At 44.6% G+C, this 19,279-nt stretch overlaps 1 protein-coding gene across 1 annotated transcript in view; it reads left to right on the top strand.

The window, feature by feature from the left end:
• The window catches only part of LYPD1 (LY6/PLAUR domain containing 1), a 40,630-nt gene extending 24,877 nt beyond the window's left edge, over positions 1–15,753 (top strand). Inside the window, exon 3 of the mRNA XM_056117676.1 lies at positions 15,518–15,753. Within this exon, the coding sequence (XP_055973651.1) occupies positions 15,518–15,753 (236 nt within the window). The remainder of the gene's footprint in view (positions 1–15,517) is intronic.
• The last annotated feature ends 3,526 nt before the right edge of the window (positions 15,754–19,279 follow it).

A 19,279-nucleotide genomic window follows, 5' to 3' on the forward strand; every position in this document is an offset into this window, starting at 1 on the left:
TTTAAAATTTGCAGCCCTTTCTCCCCGCTCTGTGAAGTAGAATTTTGCACGAAGGAGACGGTGGTCCAATCCAGTTTGAAATTTTGGGACAACAGCAACATCGGTCAGGCAAAATCATCAATTGAATATGATGTGGTCTATTTCGTTGTGGAATCGTCCACCGGGAGACTCCCATGTCCAACGTTTAGATTCGGCCTTCTGGAACTGTGAGTTGCCATGGATGGTCTTGGTTGACACGATGAACTCAGATAGTCTCTCACCCCGTTCGTTCCATTCTAGGCCATGGGTCCCGATGTGAAGTTCTTCGGCTGATCTTCTCAGTCCTATCTTGGCATTAAAATCACCCACAATGATCTTGTAGAAGGTGTGGTCTTCTTTATAGAACTTCTCCAGCTCCATGTCGAACTTCTCAATTTCTCCTTCATCATAATGAGATGTTGGTCGTAGAGAACGAAGATAGAAATTGCCAGCAGTGAGCCACATCTATTCAAATGTAAACGTCCGATTCGGATTGTTAGGCATTCGAATGAATCAATGCTCATGGCCAAGTTTGTGTTGACAAGGACACCAATGCCTCCGACACCTCTTTTATCGCATGTTCCGAGGAACAATTCTTCACCAGTGTTGAAAACGGCATGATGAGATTGGTGCCTTCTTGTCTCCGTCAGACCAATGATTTCATACTTGATCTTTCGAGCTTGTACCATCAGGTCCTTGATGGATGCATCTGATGCTAGCGTACGTGCATTGAAAGTACAGACGATCATTTTTGTATTCCTTCGTTGTGGCAGCCTAGTTCGGCCTTGAGATTTTATTGGCCTCTTCTAGAGGCCTCTCTTATCACTAGAAGTGATAAGAGGAAATTTAGGTGGGGAAGAGATATTTTTTGTGCTTTTGGGAAAAGTCTCTAAAAACCATCTCAGTTCTACACACAGTCACCACTTTTTCCTGCATATCCTGGCCACTGATGGTGCCAGGACTACCATAAAGCTGCAGGGATATCAGACTGTCTTCTGCGGCCCAGCCATCACTATCTGCCCATGTTGCTGCTAAAATTATGCAGAACCACTTTGGCACCTCCTGGCTGAGCCTGGCTGAAGTTCAAGACTCTCCCTGTAGTTGTGAAGTGAGACTCTGACTGCAGTGGTGTGGTCTCCTGGCTGCCATCTCAATGCAGCTTCTGACCTATTCCCCAAGTCTTAGAATAATGAAGTAGCTCACTTAGTTTAGTTTAGTTTTGTTTTTTTTTAATGTAGGAGTACTGCTATTTTTTTCAGCCATTCATTAAGCTGATTCAAGTGAGCATGAACTCCACTCACTTAGATTTTGCTTTTTGTTTATGGGTCATACCCAGGAGTGCTCAGGAATTACTTCTGGGCCTGCACTCATAAGTGGTGCTTGAGGTCAGCCACACGCAAAGCAAATCCTTTACCTGATTTGTTCTTTTTAACGACATCAATTTGCAATAGCAGGTGAAATCCATGAATGTGTATAATAAAGAGGTATATAATGTGTATTATGTGTATATAATCTACAATGTGTATATTAATTGATCATTTGATATCCCATTACTCCTCAATTTGCTCGAGTGAGCACCAGTAACATCTCCATTTGTCCTATCATGTGCTAGTGTAGCCCAGTGGTGTCTGCTCGCTCCAGGAACACAAAGAGCATCAAACCATTTGTTCAGGGTTTTGACGGACGAAGAAGTCTGACTGTCTCGTAGGTGGGCAGCCACCTGTTCTTTTGATGTCACGTGGAATCCAGTCTATTCTAGTCCAGCGGTCGACTTCAAATCACTTTACATGTCCAGCCCATCTGATTTTCGACACCTTGGCAAACGAGACAGCGTCCCTGATTCTCGATCGTTGACGGAGGTCAGACCTCTGGATTCCTTCTCTCACATGAGTGAAGCATGATACTCCAAGCATAGCTCTTTTAATTCCTCATTGGGTGATCCAAATAGCATTCTCATCTTGTTTTCGTAGGGCCCAGGTCTTTGAGGCGTATGTTAGTGCAGGGAGAATGGTGGAATAGAAGAGATGTGCCCAGAGCCAAAGGTTCTTTGTCCTCTAAGCTATTTCTTTGATGCTGTTGAAGGCGTTCCACGCTACTCTCTTCCTCCTGTGCAGATCAGGTGCCAGGTCGTTCGTCATGTTGAGTTCTCGACCTCGGTACACATAACTGCTGCATTTGGAGGTGTTCATTTACTTGAGAGCAAATGGAATGTCAGGAACTACTCTGTTTTTCATAAACATTGTCTTCGTGAGATTCAGCTGCAGTTCAACTTTCCACACTCACTGTCGAACTCGGCCAGCATTTGTGCCTCTTGGCTAATGTTTGGTGTTATTAGAATGATGTCATCAGCGAAGAGGAGGTGGTGTAGTTGCTGACCATCTTCTTGAGGGTGGCACTGAAGAGTTTCGGTGAAATGGTATTGCCCTGCTGAACCCCTCTCTTGACATTGATGATCACTTCCTTGTAGAATGGTGCGATCCTGACCAGTACATCAGCTCATGGAGAATCCTGATGTATTGAGTTGAATGCCCTGTTTGGCTAAGGCTTTGATGACTGCTTCAGTCTCAACGGAATCAAAGGCCTTCTTTAATGATTTATTTATTTATTTATTTATTTATTTATTTATTTTTATTAGTGAAACACCATGAGGTACAGTTGTAGATTTACAATTTTTTGTGCTTGGGTTTCAATTATACAATGATCAAATACCCATCCCTCCACCAGTGCCCATTTTTCACCACCATGGATAATATTTCTCTCACCCCTATTCCCCCCATCCCACCCTGCCTCTGTGGCAGGGCATTCCCTTTGGTTCTCTCCTTACTTTTGGGTGTTGTTGCCTTCAAAAGAGGCATTGAGTGCAAAGGCCTTCTTTAAATCAATGAATGTTAGACAGACTGGCATCTTGAACTCCTGAGAAACCTCAATGATTTTGGTCACCATGTGGATATGGTCGCTTGTGCTAAATCCTTTTTGGAACCCGACTTGCTCAGATGGTTGTTCTTTGTCTAGTTTTCTGCCAATCCTATTCAGGATGACTAGAATGAATAGCTTGTAGATGACAGAAAACAGGGAGATCGGGCGATAGTTGCTAATGTCGCGAGTATCTCCCTTGTACAGTAGAGCAGTCCTGCTGGTTTTCCACTGGGGCAGAACCTTGCATTCAGACAGGTAGCATGTGAAGAGCCAAGCCAATGTATTGATGAGTTCTGACAGCAGATTCTTCAGGTTTCAGGTCTGACCTTGCTTGGGCTGGGTGCTGTTCGTTTCTTTACCAAGGAAATGGCATGTCGAATTTCGAAAGTAGAACATTGTAAACAACATATCCATCCTTCAGAATTTGGTATGTGGGCAGGTGGATGTGGCTATCGAAGAGATCCGAGTAGAAGTCATGGATAATCTTCTCCATTGCCCTTCTGGAAGACGTGAGATAGATCCATCAGGACATCAGAGGGCAGTCATCTTGATCTTGCAGTTGGTGAAGGACAGGCAAGCGTTTTGAATACTTTTCATGGCTTCTGCCGCATCAGCTAGTGCTGCTGCTCTTCTCTCTTTGAGGTCTTCCTTTATCACTTCTCTGCACTGTTTTGCGAGTTCGGACATTAGCTTGTGGTTGCCTGATGCTTCTGCCAAAACACTTTGGCAAATGAGCTCGAGAGTTCACGAAGACAGGTATCTTTTTGTGTTTCTCTCTCTCTCTCTTTCTCTCTCTCTCTCTCTCTCTCTCTCTCTCTCTCTCTGCGTCTCTCGCACAATGATGGAGGTGCTGAACCAGTTGATCGTATTCCTTGTTGATGTCTTCAACAACAAAATCTTCCCATGTTGCCGCAATAGTGCCAAAGAGCTCCCTGTTGGTGGTCATTCTGGGAGATCTCTTCTTAAACTTTGCAGCCTTTTCTCCCCGCTCTGTGAAGTAGAATTTTCACAAAGGAGATGGCGGTCCGATCCCATTTGGAATTTTGGGACAATAGCGACATAAGTGAGGCAAAACCATCAATTGAATATGATGTGGTCACTTTCATCGTGGAACTGTCCACCAGGAGACTCCTGTGTCCAACATTTAGATTCGGCCTTCTGGAACTGTGAGTTGCCATGGATGGTCTTTGTCGACATGATGAACTCAGAAAGTCTCTCACCCTGTTCATTCCATTCTAGACCATGGGTCCCAATGTGGAGTTCTTTGGGCAACCTTCTCAGTCCTATCTTGGCATTAAAATCACTGACAATGTAATTGTAGAAGAGGCCCATTATTTTACTGGGTTTTTTTTGTGCTCTTCTTTATGGAACTTCTCCAGCTCCATGTAGAACTTCTCAATTTCTTCTTCATCGTAGTTGGATGTTGGTGCATAGATGACAAAGATAGAAACTGCTGACAATGAGCCACATTTATTCAAGTGTAATTGTCTGAGTCGTGTTGTTAGGCATTCAAATGAATCAATATTCCATGGCCAAGTTCATGTTGACAAGGACACTGACACCACCAGTGCCTCTTTTTTCGCATGTTCTTTTTTTTTAAAATTTATTTATTTATTGAATCGCTGTGGGAAAAGTTACAAAGCTTTCAGGTTTAGGTCTCGGTCATGCAAATATCAATCACATTTCCCTTTACCAATACTTATTTTTCACCACGAAGAACCCCAATAAACCCCCACCCCCCAATGCCTGTGGGGCAGATGAATTCTAGTTAACACTCTATCTACTTTGACTAGCTTCATTGTTTTGATAAAAGTTGCACCATTATTATTTAGACTTTACCCCCCCCCCCCCAAATCAGCCATGCTGAAAAAGCATTGTGAAATGATTTGCTTTCTACATCTGGGTTCAAGAATTAAATGATGTCACGCGGCCACTATTGCGGTTTTGGATTTCTGCTATTTTATTTATTAACCCTGGAAGTATTTCCACTGAGAGTCAGATAATTAAGAGATTGGTTTCTGTGCTTCTGGGGCCGTGGCCGTGCCAGAGAGCCGCTCATGGGGGGGCAACTGGTGACCTTGGTAGGGCATGAAGGACGGGCTGGAACGCACCCCCCCCCCCCCCGTCCCATGAGGTTTCAGTCACGCCCCCACCCCCGGCTCAGACCTGCTCTCCACAAGGCTCCCATGTGGCCGCCATCTTTCTTTCCAGAGAGGAGAGGGCGAATGGGGCAACACCCTTTCCCCTCCGGGCAGGCAAGATGGCAAGGATTAATGCATAGTCCGTTCACTTTTCTGCTCCAAGCTGCTGGTTTTCTGCATTAAGTCCTTGTGCTTCTGGGGCTGTGGCCGTGCTGGAGAGCCGCTCATGGGGGGCAACTGGTGACCTCAGTAGGGCGTGAAGGACGGACCGGAACGCCCCCCATCCCATGAGGTTTCAGTCGTTTTCGCATGTTCTGAGGAACATTTCTTCTCCAGTGTCAATGGAGTGATGTGGTTGATGCATTATCATCTTGGTCAGACCAATGATGTCATAGTTGATCTTCTGTGTTTGCACCATCAGGTCCTCGATGGATGCTTCTGATGCCAATGTACATGCGTTGAAAGTACAGACAGTCATTTAGTCTTTCTTCTTTTTGGGAGCCTAGTTCAGCCCTGAGATTTTATCAGCCTCTCCTTGCTCATCCTTCTTAATGCTGACATATTGGGGGCTCTTTCAGGATCAGGGTAATGAGGCCCATTATTATACTGTTTTCGGTATATCGAATATGCCACGGTATTTTGCCAGGCTCTGCTGTGCAGGCGAGATATTCTCAGTAGCTTGCCAGGCTCTCCAAGAAGGATGGAGGCTTTTAGGGTGGCCTCTAATCCCCTTGTAGGTGTTCCCATGGTTCACACTATATTTGAACCCAATCAAATATGATATGGTAATCTTGGAAGATGGGTATTAAGTGTCTTATGTGTCGGTCCAGAAAGTGACCTGGAGTGTGGTGGCGGCTGGGTAGTGGAGGTAGTAGGGGTAGTGGAGGTAGGCCAATGAGGTATTTATCTTGCACTGGCAGGGTGGAGCTTTTGGGTGTGATCCCTTGGTCACCAGAGATTGCTGGTAGCAGGCAGAGGATCTCTGTTTCCAGGTCCCATTTAGCTTGGAGTCCAAGGTCACAAAGTTCTGCTTACCTGGTTCTGTGGGGCTTCACTCATGTGTGAGGCTCGGCCCGAGCATCTGGAAAGTGGTCTGGAGTGTGGTGGCGGCTGGGTAGTGGAGGTAGTGGAGGAGCCTCACACATAAGTGAAGCCCCACAGAACCAGGTAAGCCAAACTTTGTGACCTTGGACTCCAGGCTCAACGGGACCCAGAAACAGAGCTTCTCTGCCTGCCTCCACCAATCTTCAGCAACCCAGGGATCACACCCAAAAGCCCTTCCTGCTGGTGCCAGATAAATACCTCATTGGTCAACCTCCACTACCTTGACTATCTCCACTACTCAGCTGCTGCCACAGTCGAGGCCACTTTCCGTACACTCGGGCCAAGCCTCATGCATGAGTGAATGTGTATATACACTGTAAAATATCAAACTAGCACAGATTTTTTTTAAAAAAATGGTGCAGGGCTGGAGTAATATCACAGTGGGTAGGGTGTTTGCCTTGCATGCAGCCTACCCATGTTCAATTTGCAGCATTCCATATGGTACCCGGAGCACTGCCAGTAGAAATTCCTGAGTGCATGAGCCAGGAGTAACCCCTGTGCATCACTGGGTATGACCCAAAAAGCAAAAAAAAAAAAAAAAAATGGTGCTTCTTGACCTCCACCTTTCTTGAAAGGCAGTAACCCTGCTCACTGGGCTTTCTCTGGTCTTGATGAATGCTGGCAGCTTACATATTTAGCTGCATGCATTCACAAGTACTCACACACCCCTATACATACAAGAGCATAGGCAGTTTAATTTTGTCATCTTATTCTCAGTAGCCCCAGATTTCAATGTTTTTTATACTTCCTGACCGGCGGTTGAAGATCACTGCTTGACTGCCCTTCATCTTTTGTTTTATTGCTAATTAATTTTTCCCCTTTATTTTTTTTATTAGTGAAACGCCATGAGTACAGTTATAGACTTACAAATTTTTGTGCTTGGGTTTCAGTTATACAATGATCTGCCCTTCATCTTTACCCCCTGATTTCAGGCAGTGCCTGACCTCAAATCTTGTGGTCTCCATGGTCTTCTGAAAATTTATTCCATAAAGGGCCATTCCATCTGTTCACAAATCAGTCATTTTCTTTTGCGCTACTCTATTCAGGTGTTTCTGGGAGTGGAGCCTGGGGCTCTGTACTGAGCCTTGTCCCTGACACCCATTGTTTCTTGAGTGACATCACTGGGGGTGGATGATTTGCATGCCTACAATCTAAAGATGGCACAAAAAAAAGCAAAAAACTCTGAATTTGGGAAAAATGACCTTGATAATCCCCTAAATTCTAGGTATTATGCTAGACATGAGACATGATTTACACATGGGCAGAGCAATAGCACAGCCGGTAGCGCACGTTTCGTTTTGAAGGGTAAATAGTGAAAAGCAGACATGTAGGTTTTGTGCATTTGAAATGACTGCATTCGGCCATGATGCTCTTACACTTCCCAGCAGTCACTGAAGGGCCGTTTCTCATTTATTTGCAGCCCGTACTCATTCAGGCCTGAGTTCATAGAGCTTGTGTTAAAACAAAACAAAAGTACCTCCATCCAGTGACACTGAGACATAGACTTTGGGGGTGACTGTTGGTTTCTCTCTACCTGGTGTGTTTATTCCCAGGAGCTTTCTGGAGGATGTGACAGGAAAAAAACAGCTAGTCTATGAGACAAAATATGATGAATTTTTTCTTTGGGAACAGTGTTTATATTTAGACTTTAAAGATGTAGTTAGGGACCAAAAAATAGTACAGTGATAAGGTGCTGGACTTGCATGTGACCAATTTGGCTTTGATTGCTCAGACCACATACGAGTTCCTCCAGTCCTTTTGGGGGTGATTGCTGAGCACAGAGCCAAGTAAGCCCTGAGCATAGCAGGGTGAGGCCGCCAAACCAAAAAACAGCAACAAAAAGATGTATTTCAGTCTCATGATCCTGGTTTCAAATTATAGTTTACAGATGTTGTGTGTGTGTGTGTATGTGTGTGTGTGAAGGTTGTTGTATTTCATTCTGGAGCCATTTAAACCCATATATAAGAGAATATAAGCAAGTATGTTAAAACAAAGCAAATGTGTTATTTTTGGTACGTAAGTGGCCTAGAGTATAAGAGGTTTGTGGCCGCTCATTCCAGGACATTCTGTAGTGCTCTCTTCCAGGAGCTTTAGTTTATAGTCTCTGGATCTTGGCCGTTGATAAGATTATATGACTCTGGGGTCAGTTTGTGGGTGTGACTGCCAAGCTACTGGAAAACTGGGGAGCTGGGGGGAGGAGGCCCGGTCCTGATACAAGTGAGCTTCACAGTCTGTCATGGGTCCTGCATACCTGGGTTTTGCTGCCAGTTCCCTCTTGGGTGAGGCTCGTTTGAGCATGTGGACGGTGGCCTTGAGCATGGTGGTCGTCGGGTTCTGGAGGTTTTCGGCTGTCAGGGTTTTCTGCTTGGGGCGGGGAGGGAAGCTCAACCCACCCCCCTCCTAAATTTACAAATTTTTCTGCCAAATTTACAAATTTTCCCACTTTACCCCTAGGACCACTTTGTACCACTTCTCAAGATAATGAAGATGATCTTTTTCTTGTATATTTTTCCAGAATGTACATGTACGTTATAGTGTCAGAGAGATTGTTCAGTGGATTGAGCATGTGCTTCACATGTTGGAGGCCTAGGTTAGATCCCTGGAACCACGCGGTTCCTTAAGCACCACGAGGATAAGCTACCAAGCAGTCGGTAGTGTCCCGTAAGCACCACTAGGAAAATGTGAGAATTGCCGTGTGGACCCCAAAACAGAACAAAATTACATTAATTTTAACCATTTGGGGCCAATGCAAGAATCTTATACCATTGTAGGCCATGAATTAGAGTGGTTAAGACCATAGATTCTAAAGCCAGGCTTTTAAGGATCAAATCGAAGCACTATCATATAATTATCTGCATGGCCCCTAAGCTAGCTATTTAACCTCAGTTTCAATTTGGGGAAAATTGCTAAAGTTATTACAAAGATTAAGTGAGTTGTTATTTTTAGGGATCTTAAAACTGTCATCTGGAATATCGTAAATAATCATGGACTCAGTTGGTTAAAAAATGTTTATGAAAGGAGGAAATAAATGACTGTCCACTTATCCTTTTGAAAACAGTATCTTGGAAAGTATTCCATTATATGAATAAACCATGAGGAGTTTTCCAGTTCTTGGGGATTAGTGTGATTATCCATTGTTTGCTACTGAAAATCACTCCAGTGATTTGTACAATAATCGTGCACAATAGTGGCTTTTCCCATGTGCGAATGTGTATGCAGGATACACTTCATAAAAGTGGAATTTTGGGAAAAATTTATAATTTCTGAATTTAAAATTCTGATAACTCTTGCCACGTTGCCTTCATGGAGTTGATGTCTTATTTAACAATGTGGGAAAGAACATTGTTTCCCGAGATTCACAGATACAATTCTGAGAACTGGTATATATTTAGTTTTAATAAATATAGTATCTCAGTGTAACATTAATTTGTATTTTCTTTGAGTATCATTTCATGTATTTCAAAGCCACTCTTATTTCCTTTTGTGTAAACTTTTTCCAAGTTTGAATGGGTCATTATTTATTCATTACTGACTTTCAGGGCCTTTTTGAATATTTAAGAAATTTTCTACTTGTGATTTGGTTATTTCCCCAATAATTACAATAGCTACTTTACATAGAGTAATTTTATTAGGGATTTTAAAATTGTATTGCCTACTCTATCAATCTTTAATGACTTCCTGGTTTTGTATCACGGAGTAACCCATGCTACTTTTAGGTGGTAAAATAAATCTTCCAGGACCCCAAGTGTCTTTTAGTAGGCTTATGACATTTCCCCCAACATTTAAATGTGGGAGCCACTTGAAATTTAGCTTACTAGTCATATAAAGGATCAACTGGCAAGGAGTTCTAAGCCCTATCTGGCACATACCATGTGGAATTACTGCACTTTCTTTCACCTGAGTTCATCCCACACACATCTACTATATTTTGTTACCTTCCATCCTGTGGCTTTCTTCCCTTTATCCGCCTGATGAGCTAATGACTGACTTCCTCTTGCCTAAATCTAGCAGCATTTCCCAGAAGATTCTTTACTGCCTGTGCAGGGCTCACTCTCACATTCCTTCCATGACTATTCTAAATACCCCCCACCAAGATACTCTGTTTCACCATGGACCTTCTCACCTTTCCCCAGAATACACTGGAAGCCTCTCCTTTCTTTGTCTCTATATACTGTATTTCTTCTTTGATCTTCCTTCCTGTGCCAGCCTCTCCCCTCACCCTCACCTCGCATGTCTCAGCAACTTTTTTTTTCTTTTTGGGTCACATCTGGCGGTGCACAGGGGTTACTCCTGGCTCTGTACTCAGGAATTACTCCTGGCAGTGCTCAGGGACCACATGGGATGCTGGGAATCAAACCCAGCTCAGCCGCATGCAAGGCAAACGCCCTACCCCCTGTGCTATCACTCCAGCCCTGGCAAGAGCTTTTTTGGGAGGGTGACTTGTATCATTCACTAGCTAGAATTGAGGGCCACTAGGAGCTACATTTGGGGGAGTCATTCATAAGACATCGTGTTGAAGCCATCACACTCAGCATTGGTCATTGTACGTCACCATCCCCACAGACTTCAGCCATTGCATTTTGTCAAACGGCTTGGAGTTGTGACTCCAAACTTTAATGTTGATGAGTGTCTGAACTGTAATGTTTTCTATTAACCACGAGGGGCTCATGCACACTCCAGGTCTCTTTAGTCTGTTGCTTTGTCTACCTCCACCCTCAAGGCACCCCCATACCTCCACTCGAGATTTCTGAATGGCGTCATTGATGAGATGAGCAAACATGGTACTTGGGATGTGTTTTACTATGCAAAAGCAGAAAAAATTCCAGTTTATTGTTGTAGCAGCACAGCTGAAAGTACACAGATGCTAAGACCTACAAGTTCCAGTAGCTTCCTTCCTCTGATTAGTGGCAGGCCATTAACAGAGATTCATCACTGTCAGCTTCCTTGAAAGACAGTGGCATAAATGCTGTTTTGCTGTCCTGGGACCATTTTTTGATTTGCGACAGCTTGTTGCTCAGGCCTTTTCCCTTAATTTGTCTTAAGGCTTTGTGATCCAGGAACTAGAGAGGACTTTTCTGAACTCTTGCACCCACACGTTTTAGTTTGAGCAGCATGTAGATGACTAGAACAAAGCCCCTTAGAGGTCATTTTTTAAAAAAGGACAGAAGATACTCTAATTTCTCCATTTTTTTCCTATAACATTTTTTGGGAGATGGGGTGGGGTGCTGCCTCCCAAGGAGGGCTTGGGGTGTCTAGAAACCTCTCCTGGTAATACTTGGAAAAGTAAGGTGAAAGGTTCAATGCTGGGACCTGCTGTTGTAGTGCTGCTCAGGCCCTGCAATGCTGGGGACCACACGATCCACCCCTGAGGTGCTCTGCAGTCTGTGTGATGCCTGGAATTGAATTCTGGTTTCTTGTGCAAGGCATGTCGTCCTTCCCTTGCTCCTGTTCCTCCCTCCACAACCCTCTAGCCTTCTTTCGTGGTTGTTTGGTTTTGGTTTTTTTTTTTTTTCTTGGTGATGGGGGCCCTCCCGTTGATCGTCGATTTTGCTCGAGCGGGCCCAGTAACGTCTCCATTGGAGACTTTGTTGTTACTGTGTCTGGCATATCGAATACTCTCGGTAGCTTGCCGGGCTCTCCGAGAGGGGCGGAGGAATCGAACTCGGGTCGGCCATGTTGGCCGCTTGTAAGGCGAATGCCCTACCCGCTGTGCTATGGGGGAAGGAGCAGGTGGTAGCCCTCCCTAGTGGTGCAGTGCCCAGAAGCAAACTCCTGGCAATTCTCAGCCAACCAAGCTGGTTATTTCATGCAGTAATCAAGGATTCAGTGCTGCACATGCCCTGTAGTTCCAGAGGTTACCCACACCACATCAGTGATGCTTGTGGGCCCCCTGAGCTGCACCTGGAGATGTGCAGGGTACCAACGATGATTGACTAGGGTTAACTGCATTGCAAGGCTTGCACGTAACCCTTGCAGGCCCTCATATATCTTTTTTTTTAAATTTTGCTTATTTTCGTCATACCCGGCAATATTGGCTCAGGGGTTACTCCTGGCTCTGCATTCAGGAATTACTCCTGGAAGTGCTCAGGGGACTATATGGGATGCCAGGAATTGAACCCAGGTCGGTCTCATGGAAGGCAAATGCCCTACCTGCTGTACTATTGCTCCATCCTCCCCCTCATGTATCTTTGCAATACTCTTCACCACCATACTGGTGGTTCATAAAGCATAGTTTACCACGTGCTGCTATGCAGTTCCAGCACGGAAAACATTGTGCATACATGCAGTTAAAAAAATAAAATAAAATCCAGTCCTTGTTTTCTGTCATTTAACACCTTCTATTTTTTTTTCTGTGATTTGTCAGCCCTCAACATCCGTGACCTATTTCATTTTTCTTTCCTTAGCCTATTGATACTGAAGGAACCAGCAAGAACATTCAGTTTTGGGTTTCACTAAATGAGTTTTCACCTGATGTCAGGCTGTCTTGTCCCTACATCAGTTCAAACAGAGGCTTGAGTAGTGTCAGCTAAGGTTGACCCTCACCCTCCTCCCAGGACTTTTTTCATCTTAAGTTTTCCTGCTCCTATTTATAGATCGCACTGCCCCCCTCCCCCCATCTTCGTCACTGGTTAGGTCCTAGATAGAGCATTTTCTTTATTCTTGGATAACTCCAAAGTCAGTGACCTCTATACCCCCAAACTGGCCATTTCTGCATTACTTACTTTGGTGTCTGACAGGTCTTTGTTTTCTTTACTTTGGTTGTATATGTCTCTCATCACATTCTCTCTCACCCACGGCACCTCTCTTGTTGTCAAGACATTGGCATCCACTGTGGGAAGCATCCTAACTGTGAGCAGGAAGTTGCCTGAGCCTCCTAGGTCATGCAAAGATTCTGGAACTTTCATTGCCCTTGGGCCTCTTGTCAGTACCGCGGTCTGTAACAGTTTCCCAGTCATTACCAGTCACATTTACATGGTACAAACCCCTTTGTCGTTCTCCTTCCTTACCCAGCCAGGGCCCCTTTTTCCATAGTGTTCAACATTTTCCTTAACAAAGTCTCTTTTGTGGTGTTGCTTCATGGATCGAAGGGTGTTGCACCTGCTCCCAGAGCTGCACCTCCATCCACTCTCTTTATAAAGATAAATACGTGGTCTCAGCAAATGTTCACATGGTAGCTGTTTATGAGGTCATTAAGAAGAAATGTGCCAGCTTACCTGGCCTTTAGACCTGAAGTTTTAGGCTTCATAATAAGTCTCCAACCATGTCGCTAGCAGAAACAGAAATCACAGAACATTAAGGACGTACTGCCATTAACCCATGTGTGTAAGCACCCACTTCTTCCCTGTGGCAATGTATGTAACCATGTAAAATAGGCCTGGAAGAAAGCATCGCACAATGGTCATACTTAATTCAGAGGATTTGGGATTGGAAGTAGACTAATGAGGGACACCTGTGCCTCCTCTCATATGAGACTTGTTTAGTATAAAAGATGTTTAGTCAATATTTATGAAGTTTGCTCACTCAGGTGAAGTGCATAGACTATGATCATGCAGTGTTTTTAGTATTTAAGAATAAAGATGTGGCGAGTCAAACTTCCACCGATGAGCAACAGCCAATGTGGAGCTTGTGGGAAATCTGTTCCTGGCAGTGTCATGTAGCAAGTTTCTTAGAAATCTGGCAGTGCCTCCTCTGTCCCCTTCCTACTCCATTCTCTGGCCATGGGCTGCATCTTCCCTGAGCAGCTCTCTTCCAGGTCTTTCTGTTAGAAAACCAATCCACCAAACAGGCCATTGGGGGGCGGGGGGGGGGGGGGAAGCCATACAATTACACATTTTAATTAACTCAGGTATTTTACTTCTCACTTGAAGTTTTAGTTCCTTTCACTATTCTTCCAGCATTCCAGGCAGCAGTTCTCATAGGGAGGTGGGTGCTGGGATTGCTTAGAGGACCCAACAATACCTGCAACCGACTAGCACTAACGGAGCCAGAGGACTAGGCAGGTGCCCTGAACAAGAGTGGGATGCATTGTATACTTTAGCAGCCTGACAGACTAAAACCATTCGTTCATGACCAGAGCCACTTCTCGTCTGACTTATTTGTCCAAAAGTAAATCACTGATACCAAAGGATCACAAGTCCCAAAAGCTATTTTCCAGCATAAAGCCTCCATTGCCCCCAAATGCATTTTCATGGTTAACGGGCTGGCAGTTTTGCAGTATGGTGATAGAGATTTGACAGCGGCACCAGACGCAAGGTTGAAATCCCAGCTGTTCTGTTTTCTATCATTGTGTCTTTGGACATGTTCCTAGACAGCTTTTGCCCTGAGACTCCTCATCTGTGAAAATGGAAGTGAGCAGGGGAGTCTTTTGTAGGTGAGAAATTACTGGCCATAAACTACGGCCATCTGAATCATGCTGGACATTAGAGGAAAACCTCAATAAGTTTTGCTAGGATTGAAGGGATAGTACATGCCTTGCATGCAGCCAATCCGGGCTCAACTCCTGGCACTATATGTGGTCTCCCAACTGCCTCACTTGAAACAAAAAGGTTTGCTTCTGTTTGAATCTGGTAAACGCCCAGCTTTAAGAAGTCATATGATTTGACTCAAGACAGCTGCCTTTAATGACCATTAAACAGTTTGCTTCCTGGGCTCCTCCACTGACTGTGGCTGAACACTGGATATATGACAAGGTACTGGTAGGGGTGAGCATAAGCTAAGGGAAAGCTCTCCTGGGCACTTCTCATGGAGGTCATCTCTGCAATAGAGATCCAGATTTTTTATTCCCTTTGGGATTTGAGTCTCATCAAAATCCCAGGGTTGAAAAAATAGTTGAGAGCCTTCACTGACATTTGCCTAGAAAGCAATAACACGGTATCCGGGAATTGCTTGTATCCCAAGATTTTGAACCCCCAGCACAAAAGCTTCTCTGTACACACTGGAAAACTCCAGCTTCATAAACTGAACAGTCTTTCTTCCCCTCCGGAGTAGTCCGTGTTCTCTCTTGAACACACATCTCTCTCCTCATACATCTCTAAATTGCATTCAATAAAAAAATCTTTTTTTTTTCACTGAAAAATAAATTTGAAATAACTAACAAAACTTTGAACAGGGTGGAACAGGTCTTTTTATTCATTGGCATCTCAAATAGCTTTAGAAACAATTGTGAGAAAAGTAGTGATGGTACCATTTTACCTTGTGGCCTGTGTATTTGGGGTTGCTCAGTGACACAACCTTAAGCATCTTGTTGACCCCCTAAATTCATAGGGCTTGAAGGGGGGAGAGGAAGAGCCTCCTGTGGCTAGTTTGTTTAACACAACTCCTTTATCCCTGTGTTCCAGGGATCATGTACCGCAAGTCATGTGCGTCGTCAGCAGCCTGCCTCATCGCCTCCGCGGGGTACCAATCATTCTGCTCCCCTGGGAAACTGAACTCAGTGTGCATCAGCTGCTGCAACACCCCACTTTGCAATGGGCCACGACCCAAGAAAAGAAGCAGTTCAGCGTCCAGCTTGCAGCCACAGCTTCTGCTCACCTTCCTGCTCCTCAAATCAGCCCTCTTCCTGGCGCACTGCTGAAGCCAATGGGGAGAGCAGTCCTCCCCACGTGATTTTCAGTTTTTGGCCCCCTGTTCCCAAGATCCCTTGGGTGCCCTTTTCTGGGGAGTCTGTTTTCCCACACCTTTAGTTCCTTTGCAAATACTGAAAGAGCTCCATGCAGAAACACTGTGTAAGCTCAGAGTTCAGGCAGAGGGCATCGTCAGGACAGGGAGAGGGTGGAAGCTGACCCCACTAACCAGAGGTCAGGCCAGGCTGGCAGGTTTAGCCTTTAGGAGACCTTGAAGTGGGTCTTTGCCAAGGCCCCTAACTCCCACCAGTTGCCATTTGTTTTGTCCATGCTGCGTGAATAGAATGCTGCTTTCGTGGTCCGGGCAGATGCGGGGACAGTTAGCACCCAGGAGGACTTCCCTTAAGACTCACACTTCCTGCTCCTGAAACCCATTCTCAGAAGCAGAATAACTGGCTGGTTTGGTCTCTGAGTCGGGCTCAGGCGTCAGTGGTGGGGGCTGACAGTCGGGAGTCAGTGGCCGGGGCTTCGGAGGCTCGCTCTGAAAAGTGCTTAAGACAACCTTGTTAGTTCTCCTTGCAGAGGAATTGCTCCGGGAGACCAGGGAGAGGAGCGGGCGGCGCACGGAGCGGCCACCGGAGGAGGTGGTGGAGGTGGACAGGCCACGCAGGCGCTTCTCCTGGTTGGCATGCTGCAGCGTCAAGGGGCGGCAGCGCAGCACCTGCAGGAACACGCCGCGGAACTGCTTCGAGGACACGTTGTACAGGAGCGGGTTGATGACCGAACTGAGGTAGAAGAAGGTGTCAGAAAAGGGCAGGAGGATCATGTATGCCTGGAAGTAGGTCTTCGTCCAGTCATGCTTGGGCTTGGCTGCAGCCAAGAGCCTCCGGATCTGGTTAGGCATCCAGCAGACGGCCAAGGTCACGACGATCAGCCCTGAGCAGGGGAGAGAGACAGCATGAGCAAACACACCTAGATGCTCACAACACCGAGTTTTCAGTGTTGCGCTTGGCAGCTGCCTCTGCCATTAGTGCAAAAGGAATTCAGCTGTGTCTGAAGGCCTCGGGACTTGACTCTGTGTACGACCATTAAATGATTTTAGACAAGTATATTTATTTATACCGGTTGATGCCCATTACTTTTTCTTAATGTTTTCCTCGTTGATTGTGTATCCAGAAAGCGTTTTAAGAAGTCTGTAAATCTGGTTTTGTTTTTTAAAAGAAATAGATGCATACAGTATAGCCATATGAGATGAAACAGATTCTGTATTTTAAAGACTGTGTCCTCCTCTTCCCCCCCAATGATATTTTCAAGTGAAATGAAAGTGGCGTCAGCTTGGTAATGAAGCATCTTTAATAACACTGATTTTTTTCAATTTCAGGGGAATCAGGAATAGTCTTATCACTGAGGATGTTTTGGACTATATGTACACACCTCTAATTGCAACAGCACTTCTGCAAAAGAAACAGCACTTTTCAAATGATTTTTGATGAATCAGCTTTTCTAGCATCAGGGAGGGAAAATAGCTCACACAAAAAGAATGGAAAAATGGAACACCTCATGTTTTCAATCAGTAACATTCTTTGCCTTTACAGTACCCCCAAAAGACCAGGCTCTAATCACACACAAATCTGGGGTTCCCTCTATGGGTCAAAAGTTTACTGGAGGGGAATTTTTTTAACAGGGACATATTTGCATCCTGACTTATGCAATCTATAGTGACCTCCAGCAGAGAAAGACATAGATCACAGACAACTGCAAAAGAAAAGAAAACCCATAATATGTAGAGCATTTTGTCTTATCTCGCTGAGAACCAAAATATTGCTTATGGAGAGCTGTTATCGTGAAGCCCAATTTTGGATTTCCCCCCTCCTAAATTTGCTAAGAAAAAGAGCATTCACAGTTTTGAGGAAGAAAATGATTGTTAGCAATGATCCCTCCTGCCTCCAATCAATGTCAAATATTAGTAAATACTTCAGGAAAAGGCTGGAGTGGTAGCACAGTGGTAGGGCATTTGCCTTGTACGTGGCCAGCCCAGCTGTCCCCGGTTTGATTCCTCTGCCCCTCTAGGAGAGCCCGGTAAGCTACCGAAAGTATCTCGCCTGCATGAAAAGTCTGGCAAGCTACCCATGATGTATTCAATATGCCAAACACAGTAACAACAAGTCTTACAATGGAGATGTTACTGGGCTCGCTTGAGCAAATCAATGAACAATGGGAGGACAGTGCTACTCCAGGAAAAACAGCCATGTTAATGCATCCAGGGTTGGCCCTTTGCATGCACTCACCGGAGTCTCCTTTCCCAGGTGGGAGAAGAGACCCTAGATGTGCTCTTTGGCACTGAAGTAGACCACCTCCCCTATCAAGTCCTCCATAAATCCCACCTGTCTCTCCCAAGATAGCCAGGAAGCTGTTTCCCTGTCAATTTCCAGGGGTTATCTCCTGACAAACCTCAGTCCAGGCTTAGAGTACAAACTCCTCTGCACAATTTGTTCCTTTTCATCTGCTACTCAGAATACTCAGTACATCTAAAAATGAAATAGACAAACACATTGATCTGATGAAAAGCTGAAAAGAAACCTTGAGTCAAGAATAGAATCTGATGAAAAACTGAAAGGAAATCTTAAGTCAAGAGTAGAATCTAAGTCACCAAGCTTAGCTATAGCTGTAGATAGGAATAACAATCAACATTTTTCTACTTAAAAAAATAAGCAAAAAAAACTGTACCTCACGGTGATTCACTAATAAAAATTTTTTTTAAAAAGCAGGAAGTTGAAACTTCCCCTCCCCCCCAATTTTGACAAGCACAGATATTTTCACTTGTGCTATCCAAAAGGTATTCTTAAGTATTTCTCCTTGTTTTTATTGCATCCCACTTTGACGAAAATGTTCATCTTATTACTTGTGAAGAAACTAGGATTCTCAGCATATGTAGGAAGCCTACTTGTCTCTACTGAGGTTTAATTTTTCTCTTTTCCTGGCACTGGATTTCAAGGAAGTACAACCATACTCAACAGGATTTTTTCGCCTAGAATATGGTAATTGAGCACATGATTTTAGCTGCACACTGTTTCACCATGGGAGGTTGTACTTTAGGCAGCAGGGATCTAGGAAGACAGTAAGAACTGTCTTTTCCTTACCACACGTTGAAGAAAGGACAGCATTTTAAGTCAGTGGAACAAAGGCAATCATTTGATAGCATTGTGATGGGCAAGAGAAGAGAAGTGATAAAATCATTCTTCCACTGGTCTTTTATTTGCAAAGCTCTGACACTTGTTACTATCACCCCTTCACTTGGCACCAATTACACTTCATCAGTCATTTCATAAAAAAAACAGAATTTGTCAAGAAGCAAGACCCAGCATCAGAGATCTGAGAGAAGGGTTGAGCCGACAGCTGGATCTTGGTTAGATGTTCTAGCTGGAGTAGAATCCCTGCTGTGAAATCAAAATGAGTTAAAGCAAACTAGTAGGTGGCATATTAGTCTGATCAAATAGCAGAAAGTGGAAACCATACCCCAGATTATTCAATCACAAC

The sequence above is a fragment of the Sorex fumeus genome, unplaced genomic scaffold, assembly GCF_029834395.1.
Source record: "Sorex fumeus unplaced genomic scaffold, SorFum_2.1 ptg000035l, whole genome shotgun sequence".
Taxonomy (NCBI): domain Eukaryota; kingdom Metazoa; phylum Chordata; class Mammalia; order Eulipotyphla; family Soricidae; genus Sorex; species Sorex fumeus.